Source organism: Rosa rugosa, chromosome 3, assembly GCF_958449725.1.
Source record: "Rosa rugosa chromosome 3, drRosRugo1.1, whole genome shotgun sequence".
Classification (NCBI taxonomy): Eukaryota; Viridiplantae; Streptophyta; class Magnoliopsida; order Rosales; family Rosaceae; genus Rosa; species Rosa rugosa.
In genome coordinates this window covers 55627667-55650024 of record NC_084822.1, presented here as the reverse complement: position 1 = coordinate 55650024, position 22358 = coordinate 55627667, and the positions used below count along the sequence as shown (strand labels likewise).

The following is a 22358-nucleotide window of genomic DNA, read 5'->3' as shown; positions in this document are numbered from 1 at the left end:
CATTAATTTAGAATCCGACCGTTGGATTGTAGTATTTGTGTGGTTGATGATTGATTTGCTAAGATAAGATCATATCTGATTAGGTGATTGACGGTTTGAGTTGGTGGACGTTTGTGGATCGTATTTTGAGCTGTTAAGAAGACGCAGCGGGATTAGAGGTGAGTAAACCTCACGTGGTTCATATTACGAACCGAATAAATTTAATTACCTTATTTTGTCGTAATTGCGTGAAAATATTTATGGAATAAATATTTGTTTTAAAATCATATGGACTTGATCAACTACGGTCCATGGGTAAGTAAAATGATTGTTACTATACAAATGAATTTCTCGGTTTTATTGCATGTGAACTATAGTTGGTATTAGTGGTCATTCCTGAGTGGGTGATTACGTATATATATATTTACGTGATTATATGTGGAATGGTGTGACATTGAAGGGTGTGGAATTTGGGATGATTAAATTACTATGAATTGAAATTTGACTTACCATATTTATATGTGATGAACATGATTGATGAGTTCTTGTTAATATTCATGATTTACATTGGGGGATGTATAGAGTTAGAGAATGTAGGGTTCTGAGGATGAGGTGTCCGAAGTTCGACGGTTAAGGATAACCGGAGTGTTTGTGTGCTGAGGACGGGGATGTCCAAGGTGCGACGGTTTATTATTAACCGAAGTTGTGTGCTGAGGACGGGGATGTCCAAAGCGCGACGGTTTATTATTAACCGAAGTATATGGTGCTGAGGACGGGGATGTCCAAAGCGCGACGGTTATAGTGTTAACCGAAGTATTTTTGCCGTTGCTTGACCCTAGGCCAAGGTGTCAGAGGTAACGAGGCAGTTAGAGCTCTAACGTGTTATGGGATAGGACCAAAGTGGTGATAGTGTTGTGAGATAGTACCAAAGTGGTGATAGTGTTGTGTGATAGGACCAAAGTGGTGATATTGAATTGGTTTGACGTTTGCGTCGTGGATGTTGAGATTGTTGGTTGTGTTGTTGAGTTATAAGAATTGTAATTTAATAAATCAACAGTTCTTTCTTTTTACTCATACGGGCTGTCAAAAGCTTACCGGGTTTTGTGTTGTTGCAATCCCGGTACACTATTCAAACGGTGTAGCGGATAACCCTGCAGGTCAGGAGAACCAGGACGGTGATCGGGCTGCTTAGAGTAGTGTTATGTGAATTACAACATTATATTGTGAGGTTTGTTATGCTCGTTTAGAGCTTTACAATTTTACTTTGTAAGAGTGAATTGTAATAATTAACTCGAGGTCTTCGAGTTTTTATGTTGAGTGGCGAGTGGTGTGTTTGTTTCTGAGAAAAAAAAAAAATTCGGAACGTTATTTGTATTAATTGTTTATTCATGTTTCGGATTTGAATTGGTTATTCAAAATTCGGGGCGTGACAGTTTGGTATCAGAGCGTAAGGTACATATTTGGTGATAATCAATACTTCCCGAGTGATGGCCCGTCTGCAGCGGATCCCCATCATATACTCTTCGGTATTGGTATAATCATTGGGTATGTCTTAGTATGGGGTCTAGATAGCGTGTATGTCCGTAGGACGGTAGAGTTGCCTTCTAAGTTCGTATTAGAATAAGTTTAGTTTCCACGAGTTGTGATCTTCGAGGAATGGAAACCTCCGGATTTAACTCTGATGAGTCAGTGAGGATTGTTTATGGAAATGAGTTTCCTTTTGTATGTAGAAGTGTTTGGTTGAAGGCATGGTGTGGACCTATGCTCGTATCTGATGTGGATACGAGTATTAATTGATAGTAATTTTGCCTTCTTAAGTTGGACATACAGATGCATTTGAATAGATTCTAGACTCATGTGGAGTTGTGAGTAGTGTTGCGGTTAGGGAAGAAATTATTGTGGTTAATTCTTCCATGTGCTTGTGAGTTGTTGAGCAGAGTTTGAGGTGCGAGAACGGAGTTTGATCTCGTGTTTGAGTGATTGAGACGAACGACTATATATTTGAGTTCTCTCCGAGTACCTAAAATCTTAAGGGCTATTTGAAGTGGGACTAGTGGTAGTTTTAGTATTTCTAAATTTAAATCGAGATCCGAGGAACATGTTTTGTGTACGTGGTTGATGTTGCGAGCATCATTTTTGATTGATATTTTGCGTTTCACAAAGACAACTGGATTGGAAATTCTCCGTTTGGACACCTTGGTCTGTTGACCTGACTATGACTTGTGGACATAGTTTTATTTAAGTGAAGGAAATTGATTTTGTGAACTAGTTTTCTTAAGTTTTGGATCGTAGTATGGAGTTGGACTGAAGTGAATTTGAGGTTGTTTGTGTTTTAAGTTTAAGTAGGAGGGACACTTAAACTTTTGCAATGGAGTTGATTTTGGTGTAATTAATTGGGAGAGTTAGAATCAATTCTTGTGAATGATGTTGGATGAGAGTGTGTGCCTTTGGTGATTGATTTTAGGTGATATAGTTAAACGCAATTTCGGATATTGATTTTAGTGACTTTGTTAGGTATCCATAGTGGTTCAAGTGAATTACTATGTGATATGGAGTTTGATTCGATTTCTGAATCGCTAAATGTTAGGGATTGAATTGTGGTGAGTTTTTGTTGAAGCAATTGATAGATGGAATTATCGAGATTCTATAAGAGTTGTAAGAGTAACTCTAAAGACGTGGGTTTTTCCTAGCTAACTCAGGATGTGTTTAGCTTTATAAATCCCTAATCCTATCGATGAAATTGTTTGTGTTTGGTTTGACTCAGAGGATACTAGCTAGACCTCGATGCGACTTAATTGATTGTTGGATTCTTTTTGAGTGATTGTTTTTATTGCATCATTATGAAAGATGTGTGCAGTAGAGTTGTTTATGGTTTTGAAAATAGTATTGGGTGACCAAGGTTCGATCCTTGGTGTTGTTGTTGGTTAAACAAAAAGAAAAGAAAACATGCACACCATCTTATTGATTTAATATTACAAAAAGGAAATTGGAACTACGCTATACTAAGCCTAATCAGTAGCTCCGGATGGGTTGAGGCTGAGCTCAAGAGAAACTGGAGATCCACGGTTGTAACCGCCTGAGCCACCGAAATAGTAATCATATGCGCTACCTTCCTCGGAAGTAGTCTTCGGGTTACCATAGACGTCCTCGCCGTGCACGGGGAACAGAGGAAGAGTTTCAAACTCCTGGCGAACTCCTCCTCGTTGTTCCATGGAAAATTGTCCTCCTGTTGTGCCAAAAGAGTTGTACTGGTATTAGTATTGAAGGGTGAGGAAGATTATGAAACAAAATTTAAGTAAATAAATCCTTCATTACCAGTAGAAGCAGTGGACCCAAAATTGAGATCAATGGATCCACCAGCACCAGTAGAACTAGTGGACCCAAAATTGATGTCAATGGATCCACCAGCTGGCCCAAAATTGATGTCGATGGATCCACCAGCACCAGTAGAACCAGTGGACCCAAAATTGAGATCAATGGATCCACCAGTACCAGGAGAACTAGTTCCCATGGGCACTTGAGCAGCCTGATTGCACCTCTTCATCTGCTTCTCTCGAGCCCTGACATTCTGGAACCAAAAATAAATGTTCTTGCCCTCAACATGTCCATACTGGTTCAGCTGGAGACAGATCTCGTGAATGTGCTCTGTAGTTGGGCACTTAACTCCCTTGTCGTAGTAAAGATCCTTGAGGATCCTTATTTGATCTGGAGTAGGAACCCACCTGGCACGGCTTCGCCAGAAATCGGTGTTGGCACTACTCCCGGCTGCTTGGTTGTTTCCTACATCCTCAATTTGTTGCTGGGTTTGTAGCTCCATTAGTTGCAGAGTTCGTGGTTCCATGGTGATGAGTTGAGAGGAAGTGTAAATTGAAGAACGAAGTTGTTGAGTGTTTGTGGGAGATTGACCTTAGAAGGATTAAGGTCGATGAAGGGGTATTGGAGATCTGAAAGTTCAGAGGAAAGAAGAGATCGAATCTTCAAATGGAAGAAAAGATCTGAGAAAGAAGGATTGAAGATTTGGAGGAAAATATTGAAGATCTGAGAGTGAAAAACTGGAAATTTGAGAAGAGAAAGGTTGAAGAGTTTGAGAGAGTAAGGCTAAAACTCTGGAGAAATTTCTTTTCTTTCGTGTCACGCCCCGAATTTTGAATAACCAATTCAAATCCGAAACATGAATAAACACTTAATACAAATAACGTTCCGAATTTTTTTTTTTCTCAGAAACAAACACACCACTCGCCACTCAACACAAAACTCGAAAACCTCGAGTTAATTATTACAATTCACTCTTACAATGTAAAATTGTAAAGCTCTAAATGAGCATAACAAACCTCACAATATAATGCTGTAATTCACATAACACTACTCTAAGCAGCCCGATCACCGTCCTGGTTCTCCTGACCTGTAGGATTACCCGCTACACAATTTGAATAGTGTACCGGGAGTTGCAACAACACAAAACCCGGTAAGCTTTTTACAGCCAGTATGAGTAAACAAGAAAGAACTGTTGATTTTAAATTACAATTCTTATAACTCAACAACACAACCAACAATCTCAACATCCACGACGCAAACGTCAAACCACACAACACTATCACCACTTTGGTCCTATCTCACAACACTATCACCACTTTAGTCCCATCCCATAACACGTTAGAGCTCTAACTGCCTCGTTACCTCTGACACCTTGGCCTAGGGTCAAGCAACGGCAAAAATACTTCGGTTAACACTATAACCGTCGCACTTTGGACATCCCCGTCCTCGGTACACAACTTCGGTTAATAATAAACCGTCGCACTTTGGACATCCCCGTCCTCGGTACACAACTTCGGTTAATAATAAACCGTCGCACTTTGGACACCCCGGTCCTCAGTACACAACTTCGGTTAATAATAAACCGTCGCACTTTGGACATCCCCGTCCTCAGTACACAAACACTCCGGTTATCCATAACCGTCAAACTTCGGACACCTCGTCCTCAGAATCCTACATTCTCCAACTCTATACATACTCCAATGTAAATCATGAATATTAACAAGAACTCATCAATCATGATCATCACATATAAATATGGTAAGTCAAATTTCAATTCATAGTATTTTAATCATCCCAAATTCCACACTCTTCAATGTCACACCATTCCACATATAATCATGTAAATATATATATACGTAATCACCCACTCAGGAATGACCACTAATACCAACTATAGTTCACACAAGAAAATCGTGAAATTCATTTTGTATAATTAAAAATCATTTTACTTACCTATGGACCGTAATTGATCAAGTCCATATGATTTTAAAACAAATATTTATTCCATAAATATTTTCACACAATTACGACAAAATAAGGTAATTAAATTTATTCGGTTCGTAATATGAACCACGTGAGGTTTACTCACCTCTAATCCCGCTGCGTCTTCTTAACAGCTCAAAATACGATTCACAATCGTCCGCCAACTCAAACCGTCAATCACCTAATCAAACATGACCTTAACTTAGCCAATAACTCAAAAACATAATCAAACGACAATCCAACGGTCGGATTGAAATTAAATGATGATCCAACGGTCGGATCCTCACGGATCGCCTTCCTAATCACTGTTTTGCATTTATACGAAGATCCAACGGTCGGATCTTCGCCCATGACCACACAAAGCCACTGGGACAGTCATAAGATCATCATAACAAAACTACAAGTCCATCTGACGGTCCTAACTTCACATATCACGAATCAAACGATCGAAATCGATCGAAACGTAAAAATTCATAACTTAATCATATGATATCCAAAAATTGCGTATAATATATCAAAATGATCGTATTGAAATATAGAATCTGAAAATGTACAGAAACCATATTTTTGATCCCCGGAGGTGGCCGGAAAGGGCCGCCGGAGTTAGTGGCAGAGCCGCCGCCGACCACCACCAATGGTGTCGGGGCCGGGCTGCTCTTCTTCCTCTCATCATGCTTAACAACTTTCATAACTAGCACGAAGTCTGAAAATGACCGGAAGGGGTCGAAAATTACCTTGAACAGTATGAAGGTGGCCGGAATTTTCCAGAAACCGGCGAGAAACTGCAGAAAACGGCGAGCTCCAATTCGACGTAAAAACGTCAATTTAAGGCTTCGATTCCTTCTGAAGAGTTGTTAAGAAACTCAAGAAGAACTCACTGGTTCAAGAATCACAGAAAAATATGGTCTGTAGCTGGAGATATACCGATCGAAAGCTTCGGTGGTCGGAAAAATTCCAGAATTTTGCAGAATCCGGCAAGGCTTGATTTCGACGTCAAAAATTCAATTTCAGGCTTCGATTCCTTCTAGAGAGTTGTTCAGATCCTCACTCTGAGTTCACCAGTTCAAGAAACACTCAAAACAACGTCCTGTAGCGCGAGATATATCGATCGAAGCTTCGGTTTTCGATTTGATCGGGTCTGGCTTCCAGCCGCCACCACGAGTAGCGCCGCCGTGCAAGGCCACTTCTGGGAGCTTCAGGACGTTGAGGCGAGCTCGAGGATGAAGTTTGGGGGGAATTGGTGGCCGGAAACACGAGGAGGATGAGTTAGTTCGGTTTCGGGTGCAACCGGGTTCGAGCTGGTTTGCCAAACCTTGAGGCCGTGCCGGGGAAAAAGACGACGTCCAGTAGGTAGAGCAGCCTCAGGCGAAGCCAAAGGGAGTGATCCGACGTCTGGAGGTGGTTGATGGAGGAAGAACAGAGTTAGAGAACTAATGCTCTGTTTTTTTTTTTTTTGAAGTGAAACAGAGTGAGTGAGAGAGAGATGCTAGTCTGCTTGTTAGCTCTCATCAATTATGCATAAACAGGAAAATAAACACGTCTCCGAGCTTTACTCCCTAAAATCAGAAAGTTGTCTGCCACCCTTTTTTTTTCTTTATTAACAGTAATTCCACTAAAGTTGTCAAAACAGGTTATTACATTTCGTGTGAACAGTTTTTCTCCAGAATGCACCTATTTATAGAGCGAGGTGAGCAGATCTCCACCGTTGGATGGACGATTCCTGTGATTCATTCTACGCGTTGGATTAAAGTCGCCCTGAAACCCGGAAAAGTTGTTGGCGCGTGGAGAGCGTGTAAGGGGACCGAGGGAATCTCGAGGCGCTGTGGCAGACAGCTGTAGCCGAAAGCAGATTTGACTGCCGTAAATCACGGAAGGGATAAGCCGTGACACAAGTGGGCCGTACTTGGGCCTGTCTCGGATCAAGGCATCACTGTAGCTGTGGGTGGAGGCCTGATGGGCCGAGTTTCAGAAACAGTTTTGGACATGATGGGCCGAGTTTCTGAAACAGTTTTGGATGAGTTGGGCCGGATTTCTGTAACAGTTTTGGATACGTTGGGCTGGGTTTCTGCAACAGTCTTGGATGTTTTGGGCCGAATTGTTGAAACAGTTGGTTTAAATAAAAGGATTGGTATGGATAATAACGTGAGCAGCCGTGCTGGAGTGGTTGAGTGTAAAGTTCGTGTACAAGAGGTCTGAGGTTCGAACCTCGCCTCTCGTTTATTTTTATTATGTTCGTTTATGACATAATAAGTATAAAATTTGTACACATTATATTAAGCACAGCTTGTGCCCCAGTGGTTAGGGGCAAGTTTTGTGAGCAGCAGGTCAAGGGTTCGAAACCTTGCATCCCATTGTATTTATTTTTATGTTGCTTTTGACATAATAAATATAACTCGTGGGTTTATATTAATGAAAGCAGCTCTTGCTTCAGTGGTTGGGAGCAAAACCTTCGTGTTCGAGGTCGGGAGTTCGAACCTTACCTCCTACAAATATTTTTGGATCTCGTATATGCTTGATATACGGACGCATATACGGTATGTACGGTATGCATACGTATATACGGTTTGTACGGTATGCATACATATATACGGTATACCTACGGTATGTACAATTTCATACCGTAGTCGAGCTGAAAGTTTGTGGGCCGATTGGTAGGCCCAAATAGTAAGCCCAATTGTTCGGCCCGAATGGTAGGCCCAAATGTTAAACCCAAATTGGTTCGGGCCGGTTCGAAATGTGAATGGTTCGGTTTCTTCGGCCCAATTGGCCAGCCCTAATGCTTAGCCCAAGGAATGAGCAAGCCCAAGCCATCATCACTGTTGAGTGAACGTGTGCTAGTGGACCCTCCCAAGTCCATAAGGAATAAGAAGACGTTGTGGAGGTGTTTAAAAAATTTGGTTTTAAATAAGCAATATTATGTGATGATCTATGTGAAGATCTATGTGGGGATCTATGAGATGATCCACGTGATGATTTTGTGTAATTGATGTGGAATGATGTTGAGCAGTTGTTTTGTGAATTTACATCTTGATGAAAGGAATTAGTGGCCATAGGAATGTATTTTTATACAAAGGGCTGTGGCTTTGTAGATTACTACAGTTTTGGGAAAGATGGAGATTCGATGGTTAGGTTAACCGTAATCGAGAGCAATTAACTTGTGCTTGAATTTCGGGACGAAATTCCTTTAAGGGGGATAGATTGTAATAACCTCGTTGGAGGAATAATACAACATTGTTGGAAGAATCATACGACCTCGTTGGAGGAATAATACTATCCTCGTGGAGAGGATCTCATGATCACCATGCCAGCAGACCATCTCTACATTTTCTCTTTCTCGTCCGAAAAACCATTTTTTTTTCTCTCTCTCTCTTGCGAGACCGAAACCGAAAACAGAGCAAAGGCTCTCCGGCCCCTCTCTCCCTCCACCGGCCACCAAACGGCGTCGGACCACCTCCATTAGCTTCGCCTCGGCCTTGCGCAGCTGCCAGAGGAAGCCTTGCGCCGGGACACAGCCTCCAGCGATGGTGGGAAGCTCCGCCCAGTTTGAACTCGTTTTGGTTCCAAGCTTGATAACTCAAGCTACCGGCCACCAATCCTCACCAGACTTCTTCCATTGGCTTCATCTGGTCCTTGCGCACCTGTCTGTGGCGTCCTTGCACGGCGGCGCGGCCTGTAGCGGCGGCGGCAAACTTGGCCCGATTTGAGCTCGATTTTGAGTCAACGCCGATATCTCGAGTTCTAGACCACCAATATTCAAGATTATTGGCTTGATGAACTCGCCTTGAGTTTCTGAACAAGTCTCCTGAAGGAATCGAAGCGAAAGGAGGAAGTTTTTACGTCGGAATTCAAGCTCGCCTGATTCTGGAAATTTTCCGGCCACCAAGACTTTCGATCAAGATATCTCGAGTTGTAGAGCTTTGTTTTGAGTGATTCTTGATCCAGTGAGTTCAACTTCATGTTCTTAACAACTCTCCAGAAGGTATCGAGGCCTGAAATTGAAGTTTTTACGTCGAATTGGAGCTCGCCGGTTTCTGCAAATGTTCACCGGATTCTGGAAAAATTCCGGCGAACTCGTGTGTTCTAGGTAACTTTTCGACCACTTCCGTTCATTTTCTGATCTTGTGCTAGTTATGAAAAATGCTTAGAATGATGAGACGAAGAAGAAAAGCTTGGCCCCGACACCATTGGCGGTGGTCGGCGGCGGCTCTGCCCCTAACTCCGGCGGCCCTTTCCGGCCACCACCGGGGGTCAAAAATATGGTTTCTGTACATTTTTAGATTCCATATTTCAATACGATCATTTTGATATATTATACGCAATTTTTGGATATCGTATGATTTAGTTATGAATTTTACGATTTCGATTAATTTCGATCGCTCGATTCATGATCTGTGAAGATCGGACCGTCCGATGGACTTGTAGTTTGGATATGTTGATCGTATGACTGTCCCAGTGACCTTGTATGGTCATGGGCGAGGATCCGACCGTTGGATCTTCGTATAATTGTGAAATAGTGTTTTGGAAGGCGATTCGTGAGAATCCGACCGTCGGATTTTCATATAAATTTGTGGAGATGTTTGTAAGGACAATCCAGGAAGATCTGACCGTTGGATCATCATTAATTTAGAATCCGACCGTTGGATTGTAGTATTTGTGTGGTTGATGATTGATTTGCTAAGATAAGATCATATCTGATTAGGTGATTGACGGTTTGAGTTGGTGGACGTTTGTGGATCGTATTTTGAGCTGTTAAGAAGACGCAGCGGGATTAGAGGTGAGTAAACCTCACGTGGTTCATATTACGAACCGAATAAATTTAATTACCTTATTTTGTCGTAATTGCGTGAAAATATTTATGGAATAAATATTTGTTTTAAAATCATATGGACTTGATCAACTACGGTCCATGGGTAAGTAAAATGATTGTTACTATACAAATGAATTTCTCGGTTTTATTGCATGTGAACTATAGTTGGTATTAGTGGTCATTCCTGAGTGGGTGATTACGTATATATATATTTACGTGATTATATGTGGAATGGTGTGACATTGAAGGGTGTGGAATTTGGGATGATTAAATTACTATGAATTGAAATTTGACTTACCATATTTATATGTGATGAACATGATTGATGAGTTCTTGTTAATATTCATGATTTACATTGGGGGATGTATAGAGTTAGAGAATGTAGGGTTCTGAGGATGAGGTGTCCGAAGTTCGACGGTTAAGGATAACCGGAGTGTTTGTGTGCTGAGGACGGGGATGTCCAAGGTGCGACGGTTTATTATTAACCGAAGTTGTGTGCTGAGGACGGGGATGTCCAAAGCGCGACGGTTTATTATTAACCGAAGTATATGGTGCTGAGGACGGGGATGTCCAAAGCGCGACGGTTATAGTGTTAACCGAAGTATTTTTGCCGTTGCTTGACCCTAGGCCAAGGTGTCAGAGGTAACGAGGCAGTTAGAGCTCTAACGTGTTATGGGATAGGACCAAAGTGGTGATAGTGTTGTGAGATAGTACCAAAGTGGTGATAGTGTTGTGTGATAGGACCAAAGTGGTGATATTGAATTGGTTTGACGTTTGCGTCGTGGATGTTGAGATTGTTGGTTGTGTTGTTGAGTTATAAGAATTGTAATTTAATAAATCAACAGTTCTTTCTTTTTACTCATACGGGCTGTCAAAAGCTTACCGGGTTTTGTGTTGTTGCAATCCCGGTACACTATTCAAACGGTGTAGCGGATAACCCTGCAGGTCAGGAGAACCAGGACGGTGATCGGGCTGCTTAGAGTAGTGTTATGTGAATTACAACATTATATTGTGAGGTTTGTTATGCTCGTTTAGAGCTTTACAATTTTACTTTGTAAGAGTGAATTGTAATAATTAACTCGAGGTCTTCGAGTTTTTATGTTGAGTGGCGAGTGGTGTGTTTGTTTCTGAGAAAAAAAAAAAAATCGGAACGTTATTTGTATTAATTGTTTATTCATGTTTCGGATTTGAATTGGTTATTCAAAATTCGGGGCGTGACAACGAGTATAAGACATATAATACCAGAAACAATCCCATACATGGCCGGAACACCGCCGGAACGCCGCCACAGGCAGTGGCACACCGCCGCCGGCCAAAACTCAATATTTCACAAAACTCCCAACATCAAAGTTCTTCATCTAAGCATGCTTGTGAAATCTCATAACTAGCTCAAAGTCAGAAAACAACCATAAGGGATCGAAAACTACCTCACAAACCGTGAACAGTAATCCAAACTGAGTTGATCGAGTTTTCACGTGAAATCTTCCAAACAATCACCACAGATCGCACAAGGAGGCTGCTCTGAGCTCCCCAAGCCCAGCTTGAAGCCCCGCCGACGTCGGAGATCGGAGAACCGATCGGGTCTGAAAACACCCAACTGCGCCGCCTTCTACCGCTGCCACCACCGAGAATCGGTGCTAGAGGACACCACGTGGACGACCAGACGGAGGAGACGATCCTATCTGGAAAGTTTCGTCGCCGGAGACCGCCGCAGTTCGCCGGAAAAGCCGGGTCGGTCAGACGGGTTTCTTCGATTCTGAGGGAAGCATCCGAGAGAGAAGAGAGACTAAGGAAACCTTCCAGAAATGGAAATATAAAATTATGAAAATATTTCCGGAAATTCCCTATTTACTACTAAAATGGAAACTTCTTCCAATATCCATAACTTTCTCATACGAACTCCGATTGACGCGTTCCACATGTCCACGAACTCGTATCGACGCGTTCTACAACTTTCGTGAATGAAGTTTTCAGAGAATCTCAACGTATAAAAAGTCAACCTTTGCAACCCCCCCTAAATCCACTCTTTTCGAATAAAAATTCGTCCGAAACACTTCTGCTCCATCCACGAGCCACGAAATCGTCCAATAATCACAAATTAGATTCCGGAAAATCCTCGGAAAATAAATACGAATTTCCGGGGCATCACACCAATGGATGGACTGAATCTATCTACCTAAACCGTACCAGCTTTAAAGCAGTTATCAATGCCTTAACGATCATCAATTTGGCTGTAAATTTGCAGAGATGATCTATGCACTAGTACCTAAAAACTGAACGGTCGAGATATGGATATGTGATCGAAAGGTGACCCAAAACTCGAACTTCACACGTTAATTTCAAAGCGGAGCTCCGCTCTGAATATATATATATATATATATATATATATATATATATATATATATATATATATATCATGCCAAAAATTTAAATCATATCAGAAGTCTCCTTTACCCTTAATGCCTACAGGCTATGACATAGGTACGTGTCTGTAAAATGTTAGAGATATAATTGTGAGAGTATAGTTTTTACTCTTCATGATCGATTTCCACGTGCATTGAATTTCAAGTGCAAACAGAGTAAGGTGTTAAGAGTATCAAGTTAGTATAAATAGGGACTTATGCTTTACTGTATGTGTGTGAGTCATCTTTGTAAAACTACATTGAAAAATATCAGTATCAGTTTTGCCCTTTTCTCTCTCTCGTTCTTCTTCTTCTTCTTCTTCTTCTTCTTCTTCTTCATTCTCAATAGCCTCCAATCCTCCATAGCTTTTCTTCTAGATTTCTTCAGCTTTCATCAACCTTACCATGAATTTCAACATGGTATCAGAGTCATGGCGGCCTGACCATCGCTCCACCATTGTTTCTCCGCTGCAATTCTAGTCTAGTTCTTGTTAGAAATCTCAAAAACCAGTTGAAATTCTCAAAAAGTACCAAATCAAAAACCCTAGAAAATCATTATTGGCACAATTACTAGTTCAGTCACCAAAGAATTTGTATAATTACCAGTTCAATACCAAGAGGTCGAAGATTTGTGCGATTCCCAGACACAATTGAAGGTTTATTCACAATCTGTAGCAGTTTCTTTCCAAGATTCAAGTTTGTTCATACAAGTTTTTAGTTGCAATTCTTTCTCAAGATTCAATCTTTAAGCTTTTCATCAATGGCGTCTCCAAATCAAGCCTGCACTGCTGTTTCCGTTCGACTCGATGAAACCAATTATCACATTTGGTTGTTTCTGATGCAACATCATCTTCGAGGCCATGGTTTACTCAAATTCGTTGATGGTTCTTATCCATGTCCATTTCACTTTCACATTGAAGATGATGGCAGTCTATCTTCGGACAATTCTGGGCCCTATGAGCGTTGGTTGGAGCAGGATAGCTCTGTAATTTGTATGATCACAAATACACTTTCTGCTGATGCACTCACTCTAGTGATTGGATGTCAAACTTCAAAGGAGGTATGGGCTACTCTCAAGCAAAGATATGGTTCAATTTCTGAGTATCACATTATGCAATTGAAGTCCAACTTACATAATATCCATAAGGGGTCTGATTCAATAGAGAAATACTTGTTGCGATTTAAAAGTGTTAGAGATCAATTGGCTGCTGTAGGAGTGAGAATGTCAGACCAAGATATGAAAATATTAATTCTTGCTGGACTTCCTAGTGAATACGGTCATACGAGACAGATTATCAGAGGGCAAAACAATATAACTATGGATGAAATAAGGTTATTGCTATTATCTGCAGAATTTGAGATAGAGCTTGAACATAGGGCAATACCTTCAGCTTTAGCTGCTATGTTTGCGCACAACACATCACCTACATTATTTGGTACTAATGGTTATGTTGATATTCACTCTGGGTTTACAACACCATCTGGTGTGCCACAAGCAACTTACAATCCACATGTGACCAATTGCCATGTTATGCCAACTGGTGTTATGAATACTTATAGAAACGATGCAGCTGGTCCTACTAGTTCAGTACCTCAAATTGGATTTGCTCCACTTGCTCCAACCATGGTACATGTTTCTGGTTTTGTTCACAATGGTCCATCAATCCCAAATGCTCTGATCAATAATGAGGCTGGGGCAACACAAAGTGACTATGTGATGAGTATTGTACCTCAACTTCAAAATAATGGATTCATGATGCAAGTACCTGCTTCTAGGCCTACTGGACTAGCTCAGATCAATGGCACATGTCTTTCTCAATCACCTGGTATTGTACAAGAACCTCTCTACAAACGTTTTTCTGGTGATTACACTCAGCAGCATGGTGATAGGTCTCTAATACAAAATGGAAACTTAATTGGATCATATGAACATGAGAGTCTCATACAACAACATGGTGGAAATAACAAGTTTAATTCACGAGGAGATTCTCCTCACTTTTCTGATGACTCAAATCAAGGCTATTCAGATGGTGGATACAATGGCAATGGCGGCAGAAATTTCAACAGCAAATCAAGTTCTCAGTTCAATCAAGGCTACACCAACAGTAGTGATGGGTTTTCCAATAGAGGTTTTAATAAGAACAAGAGCAGAAATTGTAACAATGGAGACAATGATGGCTTTACTTCTAGCAATGATGGATATATACAGCAAGGTGATTTTTATCCTCACTTTCGTAATAACAACTTTGATGGAAACAAAGGTAAACCTCGACCGAGAATTACCAACACTAGGTCAAACTTACAGCAGCATTGTTTGTCAAATTTGTAAGAAACAAGGTCATGGGGCATACAACTGTTATTATAGGAATTCTCAACAACAGCAAGAGGCATCAAGTTCTTTGGTTGTATGCCAAATTTGTGACAAACCTGGTCACTCTGCGTACAAATGTTATCACAGAAATTCTCAACTTCCTCCTGCGTCTAACGTTGCAGCTTCACCTCTGTTATCCAGCCTTACTCAATCTCCTTTAACGATCACTCCAGCTTCGAATCCAATTTCCAATCACAAGGCATTTGTTTCTGCAATTCCGGATAGCACTCTCCTGCATTGTAGGCAGACCTCTCATTCTATGTTATGTCAGGCCCTACCACTCATTCCTCCTGGTTGAAACTATTATCCAAGGACTCTGCTGCAACCTAGTGCTTGGCTCTCCCAACACTAGTTTGAGGGGGGATGTTAAGAGTATCAAGTTAGTATAAATAGGGACTTATGCTTTACTGTATGTGTGTGAGTCATCTTTGTAAAACTACATTGAAAAATATCAGTATCAGTTTTGCCCTTTTCTCTCTCTTGTTCTTCTTCTTCTTCTTCTTCTTCTTCATTCTCAATAGCCTCCAATCCTCCATAGCTTTTCTTCTAGATTTCTTCAGCTTTCATCAACCTTACCATGAATTTCAACATAAGGGAGGTTAGGAGACCTCTATATAAAGCATATACAAGCTCTGTAATCTTCACTCATCATCCTAGCTTATAATTAGTTCTTCAAGTTATCTCAATTTTATTAGCTTCTAGCTAGCTTCTAGCTAACTAAGTAAACAGTACTAGCTAGCTAGTCCAGATGGAGAAAGCAAGTGCATTCCTTTGCCATCCCCCTCCCTCACGTGGAAAGCTCATCACTGTTCTCAGCATTGATGGAGGTGGAATCAAAGGGATTATCCCCGGGACTCTGCTCAGTTTCCTAGAGTCCGAGCTCCAGGTAATTAACAAAAAAAAATGTTAATTTATATTAATTACTGGTTGTTATTGATAAAGTGATCTGGAGTTCACACTAAAGCCAATTGGCAATGGATGGTGTGGCCCAAACCCTTATAAACTCATAAGCAAGGTCTCATTTTTCTCATATGGGATGTATACTCTCAACAGTTATGTTGTATATATGCAGAAGCTGGATGGTGAAGCTGCAAGGTTGGCAGATTATTTCGATGTTATTGCAGGGACTAGCACAGGTGGCCTTGTCACCGCCATGCTTACCGCCCCGGATCAAAACAACCGTCCCTTGTTTGCGGCTAACCAGATTGTTGATTTTTACCTTGAGCACTGCCCTAAAATATTCCCTCAAATCAAGTAATTATATCTCCAACGCTAATAATTAATTGAAATTTAATTAGTAATTACTATTAGGCTTAACGATTAACCATGATCTATTTAACTAATTTCCTTGTGCATGTTGTATATCTGTCCATAGTATTCCACTGTTTGGTGACGCCTTAGAAAATGCAAAGGGTGTATACGCACCAAAATATGATGGCAAGTATTTACACAAGCTTATCAAGGAAAAATTAGGAGACAGACGATTGAACCAGACATTGACCAATGTTGTGATCCCAACTTTTGATATAAGTTGCCTCCAACCAGCTATCTTCTCCACCTACGAGGTTTGTTTCGGTCTGATCCTTATAAATTTCTTGTGTATATAATGTATATTTTGGTGCTCTTACTAATATATAATTCTTAATAATGAGAAAAAAAATTATATGTTGGTTTATTGTAGTTGAAAAGGAACAAGAAATTAGATCCGGCTCTACTGTCGGATATATGCATCGGAACTTCAGCAGCACCAACTTATCTTCCCTCGCATTATTTCAAAACCGCAACAAGAGAATTCCATCTCGTTGATGGCGGTGTGGCTGCTAATAACCCGGTATTAACTAATTGATCATATCGTTGATCACTTTCCAAGCAATAAAATTTATCATCAAAAATAAAAAGTCACTTGTGTTAATTATACTTCTCAGGGTTTGACTGCTGTAACCGAAGTGACAAAAGAAATCAAGAAGGGAAATACTGACTTCTCTCCGATTGAGGCAGCTGATCAGGGTAATAGGTTCCTCCTCATATCTTTGGGTACTGGTTCATCAGCAAAATCCAAGTACGATGCCAGAGTAGCAGCTAAGTGGGGTATTATGGCATAGTTGATGCAAGCCAACTTTCAATGTCCATTGTTAGATGTACTCACTGAAGCAAGTAGTGACATGGTAGATTGCCACCTTTCTACCCTTTTCCAAGCTCTTTGGTCTGACGATAACTACCTTCGAATTCAGGTACATATATATACATCGATCTAATCAATATAAATATATGACCTTTTAAATTGAATTAGGTTTTAAACAATTGATAAGGGAACAAACAATCTGATTATTTTGATTATTTGCTTAACTAATGTGATCACGTACAAGTGCTCCATGGCATCCAGTATAATATGCCTAAACTCTAATGTGGGCAGGATGACCAATTGAGCACCGACTTGAATTCGATGGATAATGCTACGCCCGAAAACTTGAAAAAACTTGTAAAAGTGGGAGAGGCACTGTTAAAGAAACAAGCTTCAAAGTTGAATATAGCTACCGGCCTCCATGAGCCTGATGAACGTCATATTACTAATGAAGAGGCTCTCAGAAGGTACTTATTGATTACAAATTACTCTCTGTACGTACTGGGATTTGTATCAAAGCATCATAAACATATATTCATTGATATTACTATTATTAATTAGTTATTTGTTTTCTTAATCATTCTGCATATGCAGGGTAGTGGCAGTTCTCTCCAAAGAGAAGAAGGAACGTGCAATCAGATCAGCAGCACCACAAGCAAACCCAGCATCTGCCAGCTGATCGATAAGCTTGATACTCGATCTGTTGAAGAAAAATAAATGCCCATCATATATAGTGATGGTGGAATATTGATGCTTAATACTAGAATTTCGACTATCTTGTAACTCAGTACGTGCGTACTGAGATTATGTTCTCAATGAATACCAATCTACTACCTTTGTTATTTGTGATGGAACTATCTTGTTCTGCACTATATTTTCCTTTTCTTCATTTGGAAGCTTTAATTTTCCTTTTCTTCATTTGGAACAACCACCCATGTGCATGGATTGATTATATAACTTCGTACTGTCTGTTGCTCTATCTAGTATGGTGCAGGAGGCTAAGATAGATAGATTAATCATGGCGGCCTTGGTTTTAAATTAACATTCCCCTTTTAATTTAATTTTGCTTTAGGTTCGCGCGAAGGTCGTCGTTGCTTATCTAGTTCGTTGACTTGTTGGTAATAGTCGTATTCTATCTATGACGGTTAATTAAAGAATTATATATTTTCCGACCTAACTGACCAAATGGTCAAATTCACGACAAGAACAGTGGAATTTCCAGAAAGATAGATATGCTTATCACTGAATCTTCAGAATACTATAATGCAATATATGCAAATTCACTTTATATTTAGAAAAAGCTCTAAGCTAAACAACGAACAACTAGATCACAAACAAACTGAGCCTTTTCTTTTCTTTTCTTAAAGTTGAATGGTGTGCATCCTAAATATATATAACAGGTTCATACTTTTATATATAAACAGCTTATAATTCCATATTGATGCAAATTTTAAGTTGAATTGATTTATTTAGACTAAAGTGGTTCATACATTAATGTATAATTTATAAGTTTGGTGATTACATACAAAGAAGCCAAACCAAAAGAATTCTTGCTTGCTAGCTCCTCCTTTCATTGACAGACATTTTCAGAGAGACTGTTCAGGAATGCCGAATTTTCGTTTTCGTTAGTTTGTTTTTTCTTTAGCCTGTTCCTGTTTTATATGGGAGGTTTTGGTTTCTGGTCCCCCTCCCCTTTTATGTTTTCTCCTTCTTCTTCCTCTTCAATAAAATCTCAAAGGTTAGGGTGGCTCTTTGCCTCTCTTAACCTTTGGCTTCAGCCAAAAAAAAAAAAAATTGTTGCTTGCTAGCTAATTTCCTTTATTTATATATGTATAAACAAAACATATTTCTGGAATAGGAGAATTATCGATATCGACGTGTTACAATATACACAACAATTATTTCCCGGCCTATTAGGGTTTTATTTCAATACAAAGAATTAAAGAATGATCAAGTATGTTGGATCATTTTCCCCCATACCTTGAACTACAAGAAACTGTTACTTAAACAGTTAATGCAAATGAAAGAATAGAAAAGTATGTTTGTGTGACATATATGTATAGAGGCGTTCAGAATTTTTGGATATCATATGTATCAATGGGAGTTCGGCATGGGCATGTCACATTTTCCGTGAGGTGACCTTGCAAGGCGAAGCCACTTCTCTTCAGAGAGTAGTTTTGCAAACCTGCAAATTAATAGTCAAAACTTTCTGTCAATATATTGGTATACATATTATTTCATGGATTATCAAAGAATATAATACCATAGATATCGGAGAAACAACCAATATATATTGGTAACATATGTAGTACGTTGCATACCTTATAAGAGCCTCTTCGTTGGTCTCATGATTGGAAGCCTCAAATCTGCCATTCCCCAAATTAACCCTAGACACTGGTTTCTTCAATAGGCCTTCTCCAACTCCTAGGAGATCGTTCAAATTTTTCTTTGTGGCTACATCCACCGAAGATACTTGTCCACTTAGCGTATCATCCTGCAGTTTCATTTCCATTAATCAATTAAATTTGTATCTGTCAAAAAATTTGTACGATTAATTCATGGCTATCTGGAAGAATAAAGTTACATAGTAATAATTATAAGTACCTGAATTCGAAGATAATTTTTCTCTGAGTGAAGGGCTTGGAAAACTACAGAAAGGTGAAGATCGACCATATCGGCACTTGCATGACTAAAAACGTTAATGATTGGAGTGGAACCACCGCTGGTTAACCAATTCAAGATACCCCATTTAGCCGCGCTCGGCGCATTGTACTTCAATTCAATTTTTGGTGAGCCGGTTCCTAATGATATAACCAAAAACCTTCCATAGTCCATGGGTTTTATAGGGAAAAAGTCGGAGCTCCCCTTGATTATTTCCTTTGTAACTTCACCAATAGCAACTAGAGTCTGAAACAAAAGTAAAACTATGAATTTAGGGTTATATGTTTCTTGATTATCAATCTTTGATATGAAGTACATATATAATTTTATTTCTAGTACTTACCGGATTATTTGCAGCTACACCACCATCTATAAGGTTGAATTCTCTTACTTTCCCTTCCGCGTCCTTGGTTTCAAAATAATGAGCTGGAAGATAAGTTGGTGCTGCTGAGGTTGCGATGCTTATGTCTGAAAGCAAAGCATCAAAGGATGGCTTCTTTTTCACCTGATGATATCCCAATAAAAGCAACCATATATGTTAGATCTACTTACTCCAACTATAAGTATATAATAATATATACCATCGCATGCTATAAGTGGATTATTAATTTTAGACAGAAGAAATAATAAATGTGCACCTCAAAGCTGGAAAAGATTGTTGGCTGGAGATTCTTTATATCAAACGCAGGTATGACAACATTAGTCAATGTCTGATGCAGTTTCTTGTCACCAAGTTTTTCCCTAATCAAGCTATGTAGATACTTCCCATCGTATTTTGGTCCTACTAGAGATTTGATGATGTTTATAAGACGAGGAAATAGCCACCATCTGTCCAGGGTTTAAGAAATTCAGAGATTAATTAAGTAATTACTTGGAAGCATCCAAAGGTAGTAAATAATAGCTAGGTTAAAAGCAAATTAACTAATATGTAAGCTTTACGTACGTCTTCTGGGGGAAGATTTTGGGGCTATGAGTAAGGTAGAAGTCCTTTATATCTTTAGCAGCAAACACCGGTCTGTTATTCTCATCTGGGGTTGTAAGCATAGCAGTCACAAGACCTCCTGTGCTTGTCCCTGAAATCACATCAAAGTAGTCGGCGAGTCTTACATCTTCCCCATCCAGCTTCTGCAAGTTGATTAATGACTTTATTACTAGTTGGTATAATATATTAACCAATATAAATGACATATATAAGACGGCTGTTGGACATTAAAAGAAAATACAATATTTCTATAATTAGTTTGCTCTACAAGCACTGGCGCAGCTTATGCAACATGATCAAAATGTTAGATTTATTGGTTGATCAACCTAGGAGAAATGCACGAGTCGGACCACGCATTTTGATCACTTTGTATTTGACAGTTGATATGTACTTATAGCACTCAACTACTACATATATATCAATTGATATATCTGTATTGTGCGCCAGTGTGATTACTCTAGCATTACTCATATCGAACATGTACATGTTGGACAATGAATACGATAAATACTATAACTTGCAAATGCAAATGCATAACCCTAGTTTGGTACAAAATTGATCTAGCGTTCATATGCTACCTGAAGCTCAGATTCAAGAAAAGCAAGGATTGTTCCTGGGATAAGCCCTCTTATTCCACCTCCATCAATGCTTAGAACAGTGATTAGGTTTCCATAAGTTGGTGGCTGTAGTGGGATGCTTTCGGTTCTTTCCATAAGACTGATTGAGAAATTCTGTGCTGCAGCTATATATGTGAGAGATCAAAAGATAACGAGATGGTTGATCTGATGAACTTTTGGAGAAGAGGCTTTAGGAAAATAGCTCAAGTTCCTTGGTGAATTCCTATTTGAGAGATCAAGTATGGTATTTATAGACTCCTACTAAACACATATACCTAGAATCAACCAAGTCATTGAATCAAGTTGCACGCCCCAAAGTGTTTGAATAACTGGAATGTCAATAGATGAACGCGATTCAAAAAATTGACCCGGGTTTGTACAACTTCTTGGATATGGTTCAAGTTGGACCGCATGCACGTATAAGCGTATACAATTATATTATTAGAAAGTTCATATCTAGTCCATCATGCCTTCTTTGCTACAGAAAAAACGTACATTGTTCCCCACTATTATGGACCACAAATGCATTTGTGAGAATTGCAGAATAGTAGGTGAGACTCTATGAGAATTGTAGGTAAGACTGATTAGCTGAAGCATCGATCGAAGGCTAGCAAGGAGGAGACAATTGAGTTAGGCCTAATCTCTGCTCTTAAAATTGCCTAACTCTAAAGTAAAATCTTAACCAAGAAGCCAATGCCTTGGATTGTTAATTAGTTTCAAGTTATCTTTTTGTAGCCAACATACAGTGAAGGCAATAATGGAGAGATTGATGCTGCACTAATTCAAGGAGATCATACTAAATCATCAAGTTTAACGCGGAATAAATTAATTTGATTCGTATAAGGCGGCGAGGATGATCGATCAACGATGGCATGGAGACCTGGAAAAGGTCAATATATAGGATAACTTGCCAAAGTAATTGATCAAGACATAAAAACAAGGACTTGCACAAAACTGAAAAAAAATTGTTGGTCAACCATTCCATTAATTAATATGCCTGTGTACTCTAATCTGAATTGATGATGACAGAAATGGTGAGATGGTAGATCCAGGAAGTGTTCATGATTTAATCATATTCTATTGCCACATGTTTCTCCTGTTCCTTGATTTAGTGTTGAA

The 22358-nt window shown here is 39.6% G+C and overlaps 1 protein-coding gene, 1 long non-coding RNA gene and 1 pseudogene across 2 annotated transcripts; 1 reads left to right on the top strand and 2 right to left on the bottom strand.

The window, feature by feature from the left end:
• Window positions 1–4235: 4235 nt before the first annotated feature.
• LOC133735991 (uncharacterized) lies at window positions 4236–6208 on the bottom strand. Its single transcript, XR_009859372.1, has 3 exons — window positions 6012–6208; window positions 5384–5458; window positions 4236–4396 (listed from the first exon to the last, which is right to left on the bottom strand). It is a non-coding gene; the product is annotated as an uncharacterized LOC133735991 (long non-coding RNA).
• Window positions 6209–15605: 9397 nt separating this feature from the next.
• LOC133740211 (patatin-like protein 2) lies at window positions 15606–17821 on the top strand (annotated as a pseudogene).
• A 994-nt stretch (window positions 17822–18815) lies between these two features.
• On the bottom strand, window positions 18816–21627 carry LOC133739564 (patatin-like protein 2). The gene is made up of 7 exons (XM_062167344.1): window positions 21201–21627; window positions 20584–20765; window positions 20279–20468; window positions 19984–20145; window positions 19584–19886; window positions 19301–19473; window positions 18816–19164 (listed from the first exon to the last, which is right to left on the bottom strand). The coding sequence occupies exons 1-7, from the start codon at window positions 21333–21335 to the stop codon at window positions 19074–19076; spliced, it is 1236 nt and encodes a 411-aa protein (XP_062023328.1). The 5' UTR covers window positions 21336–21627; the 3' UTR covers window positions 18816–19073.
• Window positions 21628–22358: the final 731 nt, after the last annotated feature.

What these genes read in the sequence shown, in the direction of transcription:
- LOC133739564 (XM_062167344.1), bottom strand. Translation starts at nt 21,335, where the DNA reads ATGGAAAGAACCGAAAGCATCCCACTACAGCCACCAACTTATGGAAAC. An exon ending in AAAATCTTCCCCCAGAAGAC is followed by an intron (nt 20,469 to 20,583) that starts GTACGTAAAGCT and finishes AACCCTGGACAG; the next exon opens with ATGGTGGCTATTTCCTCGTC. An exon ending in AAAATTATCTTCGAATTCAG is followed by an intron (nt 19,474 to 19,583) that starts GTACTTATAATT and finishes ATGAAACTGCAG; the next exon opens with GATGATACGCTAAGTGGACA.